A 9,538-nucleotide genomic window follows, 5' to 3' on the forward strand; every position below is an offset into this window, starting at 1 on the left:
AGCGAGCGCACGCGCCCTATAGCGAAAACCTCTCCAAAAAAATAAAATAAAATAAAATAAAATAAAATAAAATAAAATAAATGGGAGGGCTTATATCTGAATTCTTGATTCTGTTCCACTCATCTATGTGTCCATCCTTATGCAATACCACCTTGTCTGTTTACTGTGGTTTTATAGTAAGTTCTGCAATCAGGAAGTATGAGTCCAACTTTGTTCTTTTTCAAGATTGTTTTGGCTATTCTGGGTCTCTTGCATTTGCATATAAATTTTAGGATCACCTTTTCAATTTCTACAAAAGGGGCAGCTGGGAGTTTGATTAGGATTTCAGTTAATTTTTTAAAAGAACTATTTATTTAATTTAATTTTATTTATCATTATTATTAATTTTTAAAATTATTTTACTTAACTTTATTTATTATGTATTTTCATTTGATCAGAGAGGGACTGGGGGGAAGGAGGAGTAAGAAAGCAAGCTGCCAGGTCTGGGACTTGAACTATGGTCAGCCATGTAGGAGTCCAGCACCCTTACCACCATACCACTTGCTGGCCTAGCCCCCATTATTATTACTTTTAAATTTGCTACAGTGCATGCATGCTCACGAGCAAGAGAGAGAAGAAAGGGAAAGTGAGAAAGCAAGCAGCCAAGTCCAGAACTCGAGCCCTGGTTGGCCAAGTGGGAGTCCAGCACCTTAACTACCACACAACCTGCTGACCCCGTGGTGAATTGCTTTTTTAACAATTTTTTTTTTTTAATGCTAGAGGTGCATGTGTGAGGTGCATGTGTGACAGAGTATGAACCCCAAATGGGGCCCTGTCGCACACCATAATGTTTTATCTTCTTAGTCCCCATCTCATCAAGATCCTGGGCACATGTACATATACCTAGTAGTACCTCTGGGGTCAGGACTCATGCCCTAGTGGCCCTATGGGATTCAGCTTTCTCTGTACAGCACTTAACCTCTGCACCATGGGGCCAGTCTTTAACAATGTTGTGTACTTTTCAAAGCACAAATTTTGTACTTTGTAAATTTATTCATAAGTACTTTATTTTTAAAAAAGAATTATTTCCTTTATTTATCATTATTATTATTTTTTTTATTTGACCAGAGCGAGAAAGAGAAAGCGAGAAAGTAAGCCACCAGGTCTGGCACTTGAATTGTGGTCAGCCATGTGGGAGTCCAACACCTTTAACCACCACACCACCTGCTAGCCCCAGTACTTTATTTTAAACGCTATTCTAAATGAAGGGTTTTTTTAAAGATATATTTATTTATTTAACTTTATTTGTTGTTTTTGTTATTATTATTATTATTATTATTATTACTTAATTTGACCAGAAAGAGCAAGAGAAAATGAGAAAACAAGCTGTCAGGTCCAGGACTTGAACAGTAGTCGGCTATGTGGGAGTCCAGTGTCCCACCCACCATGCTACCTGCCAGCTCCAAATGAAATTATTTTCTTAATTTCAGATTTTTTTATTGCTAATATATAAAAATCCAATTGGTTTTTGTATGTTGTTATTGTAGACTGCAACTTTAATTTATTAGTTCTAATAGTTTTTTTGTATATTCCTCAGGATTTCCCACATACAAGAACATGTCATCTACAAGTAGAGATCATTTCCTTCTTTCTTTCCAATCTGGATGCCTTTTATTTTTCTTTCTTGCCTTATTGCCCTGGAGTGAATAGAAATAGGAAGTGCAGGCATCCTTTCTTTCTAATCTTCGTGGGGAGAGTCTTCATCATTAGACACAGTAATAGCTATGGGTTGTTGGGATTTTTTTAAATAATTATTTATTTAATTTTATTTATTTATTCATTTATTTTAATTTGGCCAGAGAGAAACAGAGAGAGAGAGAGAAAGTGAGAAAGCAAGTCACCAGGTCCAGGACTCAAACCGTGGTCGGCCATGTGGGAGTGTGCAGTGCCTTAGCCACTATGCCACCTGCTGGTCCCAACTATAAGGAAAATTATTAATGATCCCAAAGTCACAGAGCTAAGTATGTCAGCCAATAGAAGTAGTACTGATGATATACACAATAGGATATCACCTACCTTCGAGAAAGGTTAAGGAAGATTGAAAGGAATAGGAAATCTCCCTTTTACTAAATCGAAGTCTTGTTTCTAACAAGCTGTCAAAGTCAAAAGCATATTCCGCTGATAGCGTATTATGTGCAAATTTGACTATTCATAACTATTTATTATTGTGTAATAATGATGGGAAAACAGACAATGATACCATAACAATACCTATTTAGTTACATTAAGTGTCAATATGCTAAGTGCTTGGCACATAAGTACTTCATAATATTGCTACTACACTATAGTTATTATTGTCATCAGAGTCCTAAGAGTAATACAGTGATGGGACCAGCAATTAGTGTAATGGCTATGTCGCTGGACTCCTATGTAGTCCACTGAGGTTTGAGTCCCAGACCGCGTGGCTTAAACTCACGCCAGGCACGTGTGCAAGCGTGCTCAAGATCCTGAGAGAAGAATGGAGGAGAAGGGATTGCGGCGTGGCCATCGTGATTTCTCGCTTTCTGTGTCTCGGTCTCTCTCTGTCTTTCTGGAGAGCATATGCACCCTATAGCAAAAACCTGCCAAAAAAATAAAGTAACAGTGATAACAGCAGTAGTACTCAAAGTTCTTTAGATTTAATCATCCACTTGGGTCGTGGTCGGCCATGTGGGAGTGTCCAGCTCCTTAGCCACTGTGCCACCTGCTGGTCCCAATAGCTATGGGTTTTTACATAGCTGCTTTTTATCAGATTGAGGAAGCTCCCATCTGTTCCTAATTTGTTGGATGTTTTTATCACGAAGGGTTGTTGAATTTTGTCAGATGCTTCTCTATGTCTATTAAGATGATTATATGGTTTTTGTCTTTTATTCTATTGGTATGGCATCTTACATTAATTGATTTTCAGATTTTAAACCAACCTTGAATTTCTAGCGTAAATCTCACTTGGTTAGGGCTTATAATCTTTTTAATATGTGGTGTATTCAGTGTTGCTAGCATGTTCCTATCAATATTAATAAGCAATACTGGTAGGGACCAGCAGATGGTGAAATAGTATGTCATTGGACTCTTATGAGGTTGACCATGGTTTGAGTCCCGGACCCAGTGGCTTGAAACGCATGCTGGGTGCGTGTGTGTGCCCAAAATCCTGAGAGGAGAATGGAGGAGAAGTAATTGTGGCGGTGGCCATCCTCCCTGGGGGGTGATTTCTTACTTTCTGTCTCTGTCTCTTCAGCAAGTGTGTGCGCCCTATAGCAAAAATCTCTCTAAAAAACAATAAAGAAATACTGGTAAATGGTTCTCTGTTCTTGTGATGCTGTCCTCTGGTTTTGGCTATCTTTGTAATTTTTCTTATTTATTTAATTTAATTTGTTGTTATTATATTTTAATTTGACCAGAGAAAGAAAGAGAGAAAGAGAAAGCGAGAAAGCAAGCTGCCAGGTCCTGGGCTCGAACCACAGTCTCCCCTGTGGGAATCCAGCACCTCTAACCACGATGCCACCTGCCGGCCCCATCATTTTTCTTTTTTTTGGAGAGGTTTTTTTTGCTATAGGGTGCGTGTGCTCGCCAAACAGACAGAGAGAGACATAGAGACAGAAAGCAAGAAATCACCCCCCTAGGGGGGATGGTGAGGCCGCAATACCTTCTCCTCCCTTCTGCTCTCGGGATCTTGGGCATGCGCTCACACGCGCCCGGTGTGAGTTTTAAGCCACTGGGTCCGGGACGCGAACCGCGGTCGACTACGTGGGAGTCCAGCAACATAGCCGTTACACTAACTGCTGGTTCCCTCATTTTTCTTTTTAAAATATTTACTTAATTGATTTATTTTTTATTAGTGGTTTTTAATTTACTATAGTACATCTGTACTCACCAGAGAGAAACAGAGAGAGGGAGATTGAGAAAGCAAGCCACCAGCTCCAGAACTCAAACCTGGGTCAGCCATGAAAAAGTCCAGCACCTTAACCACCACACCAACTGCTGGGCCCTGTCCTTTTCTTTTAATGTGTTAGTGTGGAATAGGGGACACTGACGGCTTTTCCTTTCCTGTGCTTGCCATATCTGGTAGGAAGGGACAGATAGAAGCTCTGAGCCCACACTCAGACTGTGAGAGGCACCAACGAGGAGAGTGCGATCTCGTTTATAAAATGGGATAGGAGACCTGGCTGTCAGCCTGCAGGCTCAGGGCAAGGTATGCTGCCTTCTTTGCATTGCTTCTGGGATGGCAAGAGAACCCAGACAAGGTGAAAAAGAGACTATGAGAATCAACCTCCAAAGTCCTTCCTGGCTCTAAAATCCTTACCTCTAGGGGATCAGATCCCAATAACTAATTGAGCATTCACCCTCCCTATTAGGTAACTGAGCCAGATTTCATAAAGATGAGGAGGTGGAAAATCAGCATACTTGGCTGGAATCCTGTCAGCTCATAACCAGGCCTCATTGGATGATGAGTCTCTGGCCAACCAAAGATAAGGATAGGTCAGAGGACACACTGGAAGAGCCTACCCCCTCCATAGCCCCGAAGGAAAGCAGATCCTCATGCTAAGGCCTGGAAAACAGCACAGCTCTTTAGGAATAGAACAGGGCTCAGGATGGGCAGCTGCTCTGTGGCCCTTCCAGCTCCCAGCTCCAGCAGCACAGTGGGAGGCTCTATAAATGATAGCTGTGGATTCCCAGTCCTCCCACCCCGTCAGGGAAGGGGCAGCCAGCTGGCCATGTGGGAAGGGTGGGACTCTTATAAATCCTTTGCTTCAAGTGTCTTGCTAAATATCATCAATCAGAGTCCCTGTGCAACCTTGAGAAGGTGACTTCCTTGCCATCCTCAGAGTTTAGGGCAGATCCACAAACCAGGCAGTCTGTGGAGGTGGGAACCGTAGCCCTGGGTCTGGGTTCCTCAGAGGAGCCCATGGCCAGTTCCCTCTGCAGACCTGCCATTCCCTCCTGGGGCAGCCAGTGCTATTTTTGTGTTTGCAGTTCACTACAGAGGCCCACGATACAGGCAGGAAAGAAGCAAGTAGGCTGTGCTATTCATTGCCACCAAGGCTTCTTCTGTGACGACTCCCCTTCCCGCTCCCTCCAGCCCCCTTCTGATTAGCAAGCTGAGCGGGGAAGCAGCGCTCAGAAAAGTCAGCATCTGTTAGGTAACCAGCTCAGCTGCCATGCAGGGTATGATGTAATCTTGGATTCTGTGGTTGCTAGGAAAATTCTGCCTGCAGTGGTATTGCGTGGTCTCAGGACTGAGGTGAGAACAGAATGTTCCCGAGAAGACAGGGCTTCCCAAGTAAAGGAGCCCCATCCCAAGAAGCCAGATAATTTGAACTCCTTTCTGGAAGCCTATTTCCCTTTTCAGGAATAGAGGTTGTACTGGTAAGGGCAGGACCCCATGAAGGCAAGTTTTTTGTTTGTTTGTTTGTTTGTTTGTTTGTTTTCAGGGAGAGTGGGCAGTGACATGATTCATTCCATTAATGCTCTGGTGCCAACCTGAAGGCACACCTTTGTGATGTCACGTCCATGTAGGTGGTCCCTTCCGAGGCACCTCCCCACAGCTAGGAGCTTCCTCTCCCCTGTATGGTAGAGTGGTTAGGAAGGAGGTCAGCACCAGGGTATCGAGGGGGGTCACCCCTACAGTGCAGACACAGTGGCCAACACTGGCCATTTTACGTAGCAGGTGCCCCTCCACATACCATTCTTACCTGCCACACTTAGGTGACCCTTCTATCTCTGCTCTTCTGATCTGTCTTCTCCCAAGGAGGATTCCTCTAGTAGCACAGATAAGAAGTTACTCTGGGGACCAGCAGCTAGCATAATGGCTATGTCGCTGGACTCCCACGTAGTCGACAGCAGTTCGCGTCCCAGACCCAGTGGCTTAAAACTCACTGCGTGTGCGTGCGTGCCCAAGATCCTGAGAGGAGAATGGAGGAGAAAGGGTTGTGGCATGGCCATCCCCCCTGGGGGGTGATTTCTCGCTTTTTGTCTCTCTGTCTCTGTCTGGCAAGCACACGCGCCCTTTAGCAAAAACCTCTCCCCAAAAAAAAAAGTTAGATTAATAAGTGGGACTGGCAGATGGTGCAATGATTGTGGTGCAGGACTCCCACGTGGCCAACTGAGATTTGAGTCCCAGACCTGGCGATGTGCTTTCTCATTCTCCCTTCTCTTTCTTTGGTCAAATTGAATAATAATGATAATAATAGTAATAAATAAAAATTTTTAAAAAGAAGTAACTCTGAAGGGCCACATGCAGTGACTGTTACTGTTTAAGGCACCACAAAGAACTTTGTAAAAGGGGAGTCGGGGCAGGAGAGAGCAGCACGACCCAGGAGCAGAGAGTGAGGGTGGAATCCTACTGGTCATTTCCCTTGCCTTGCAGGGTCTGCTGGTCACAGGCAGGGCCTGCCTTCCCCAGCAGCTTTGGGTGGGAGTGGGAGGGTAGCATTTTGAGCTTTCTCTCCTCCCTTCTGCTTTTCTGGCTGCCAGTCAGAACCTGTCTTATAGAAAACAAGACAAAGGAAATGATTTCATGAATGCCTGGACCAGAATCTCAAATTCAGGATTAAGAAAAATCATAATAAGGATTGTGAGCATTATCTGTGTCTGTCACAGCCAGGGAGACAGCAGGCTGGAAACAGGCCTGGCCTTGCTCCTTGGAACCAGTGTTGGGTTTAGGCAAAGGGTAGCCATTACAAAGACGAGTGGCTATTAAAAATCATAATGAGTAAGAGCTTCCAAAGGGATCAGGACAGGAGTCTTGAGAAAAAAAAGAGGGAGGTTCCTGAGGACCTAGTTTGAGCAACCTTTGAGCTAGTGATGTGAGTAGAGCTTAGACCCGTTCCAGGACTGGAAAACCTGGGTCCTTGTCCTGGCTCACCAAGAGGCTGCGTAGTGGCGAGCAAACCTCTGAGCCTCACCTCAGCAGTCCTACAGCCTTATGGTAGGCTTGCTGGCCATATCCCCTTGCCGGGATTCAGGGAAGAGCAGAGGGGAGATGAGCTTCCTTGGAAGGGCTTTGTATTCAGAAAACATCACAATGATGGTGGGCTGATGCTCTAACTGGGGGCCCATAGTCCCCTCGCCTTTTCCTGCTTGCAGGCCGATGCCAGAAGCCCCGTCAGCAATTCTTGTCCCTGGTCTGCAGGTGCAGAGGACGTGGTGATGGCATTTTCCAGGTCGGAGACGGAGGACCGGAGGCAGTAACTGCAAACCCCTTGGAACACCCTGGAAGCTGTCAAGGGCCAAGAGATCTGTGTGGCTCCTCGGCCAGCTGAGTGGCAGCAGACCACCCTGCCCTGCTGCCCCTTTCTCCCCCTTCGACCCAGCCTCGCCCCACCCACAGCCACTCAGCAGGGCTGGCATAAGGGAGACACCACAGGTGCGTTTACGATTGGCTTAAAGGGATGGACTCATGATTGGCTGCAGGAAGAAAACTTCTATTTTTAAATCTTGACCAACAGAAACTTTTTATTTTTATTTCCGACTTTCTTTCTTTCTTTTTTTTTTTTTTTTTTAATTTGCTCCTCGGTGTCTGGCTTCCCAGGAAGTTCTCCGAGCTCTGGTGCTGTATTTAGGTCATTTTTAGGAATGTGAAGAGGTCTGATTGGCTACTTAAACTAGAAAACGATTATGATTGGCTAGTTAATGGGAAACGGTTTTTGTCTTTGATTGGCTGCAGGTGTTCTGCTGATATCAACAGCTTCTCTATTTTTAATGCAGAAAACAGGGTTTGGGATATTGGTTGTTATATTTGACTTTAAAAAAAAAAAAAGGAACGAACCAAGTGCGCTTTGCAATATTTATTACACAAAGAGCTTGCTGCTGCCTTCACGTTTTGGTTTGTGTTTGATTTGACTGGTTTTTATATGAATTTGGTTTCCCATCGACTTACCTATGACTTCCATTGCCATGGATTCATTCCCACTCTATTTCGTACTGTCCCTCTTGGGCCCAGGAGTCCACCTGCAAAGTACATTTGCTTTAATGACTGCACCTGCCTCCACAGCAAGGAGACCCCAAGGACCCTGAGCAGAGTCCATGGCTGGAAAACAGGGCCCCCAAGGAGCGAGCTTGGTGATGTCCCAAACAAGCAGCCCAGAGCTTAGAGGTGACCACTAGGCGGGATTTATGTGCACTGCTTCCTTGAGCTGGCAACTATCCAGCTTTCCTTGACCATGGGATTGTTCATGGGCTGCTCCAGCCTCCCTAGCTGGCCCATGCTGAGCAGAGGAGCACTGGGCTGGCTGGGCAGCTCTGTCCTCCTGGCTGCCCCTCCGTACACCACTTTCTGAGGCCTCATCTGTGGCTCCTGTAAAGGGAAGGAGACCCCACAGCACCCTGGAAGCCATCTAGCAGGGGTCTCTATGCAGGAGCCCAGGACCCAGCCTGGCTCACAGGGCCCAGGACCTTTGGCTCCGAACACTAACTCCTGACACCCCAGTAGGCTTTCTACTGCTGGGCAGTGGGTTTAGCCACCACGGGAGTTCTCTCTTCCGAGTCCCGAGCCCTCTACTGCTCCACCTTCAGAAGGGTCTCTCTCCTTGTCAGCCTGGAAGGGACAGCGTCATTGTTTATGAAGTGCTCATGAGGATGGCTGACTGGGCTTTCACTGAGCAAGTCCCACCAGGCTGACCCTCACACCCCACCTCAGAATCACAGTTTAGAGCACTGGGCCTCGAGGAGGGTGGGGACCAGGTCTAGAGTTAGTGCGGAACCTAAAGTCCTTCCACCTGCCGCCTCCTTCCCTGGGAGGTGGGACCCAGGGTGGGGGTTTGGAGGCAAATGCACACCTCTGGGAGGGGTGCACCATCCTCCTGGTAGGAAGTAGAGGGCTAAGGTCCCTTTCTTACCCTGGATACCCAGAGTCAGGGGAACACTGTCAGAGCCAAATCTTTCCCTTGCTTAGGACGTGGGCGAGAGACTCAGAGTCTCGTAAATATCAGGGAGCATACAAGAGCCAAATGCCCGGGTCCTGGAGAGCCCTGATGTCCATGGGTGGTTCGCACTGTGCTCAGGCATCATCAGCCTTGTTCCAGGAGGACTGGAGTCTCACGGCTAAGGCCTGTTTCTTCTACCACACACTGGCCTCTGGCCCACTTAACTGACAGTTAACTTGTCGAGGCCATTGGTCCCCTGTGGGGAATCCAGCTGCAGGCTGCCCCCAGCAGGGCCCTGAGAGTATCTTGCCCCAGGAGGAACAGTGCACATGTGCATATTCCATGTGAGCACACACATGTGCACGCACACTCCCAGCGCAGTGGCCGGAGCTCTGGCTGAGCCCTTGGGGAAAGGTGAGTTTTTTTCAGTCCCTCCCACACCAGGTTGTAGCATCTTAAATCCAGTGTCAAGACCATGTTGCTAGGTGCCCCTCTCTTTGTACCTGTATCTCCCATAAAGGGCCTGGGCCCTGGCTGATCATATGTTCTCTGCCCCAGCCTATCCTTGTCATGATCACAGGCCTCACTCCTGTAACAGTGACAACCCCGACCTATCTCACTTTTTGAAGAAGAAAAGTCAAAGTGTTGCCATGGCTCCG

At 46.4% G+C, this 9,538-nt stretch overlaps 1 protein-coding gene across 2 annotated transcripts in view; it reads left to right on the forward strand.

The window, feature by feature from the left end:
• Positions 1-7,415, forward strand: part of CTNNBIP1 (catenin beta interacting protein 1) — a 76,573-nt gene extending 69,158 nt beyond the window's left edge. For both annotated transcript variants that reach the window (XM_006145362.3, XM_006145363.3), the window contains exon 5: positions 7,148-7,415. In XM_006145362.3, coding sequence (XP_006145424.1) covers positions 7,148-7,206 — 59 coding nt within the window. In that variant the 3' untranslated portion in view covers positions 7,207-7,415. The remainder of the gene's footprint in view (positions 1-7,147) is intronic.
• Positions 7,416-9,538: the final 2,123 nt, after the last annotated feature.

The sequence above is a fragment of the Tupaia chinensis genome, unplaced genomic scaffold (assembly GCF_000334495.1).
Source record: "Tupaia chinensis unplaced genomic scaffold, TupChi_1.0 Scaffold000146_1, whole genome shotgun sequence".
Taxonomy (NCBI): Eukaryota; Metazoa; Chordata; class Mammalia; order Scandentia; family Tupaiidae; genus Tupaia; species Tupaia belangeri.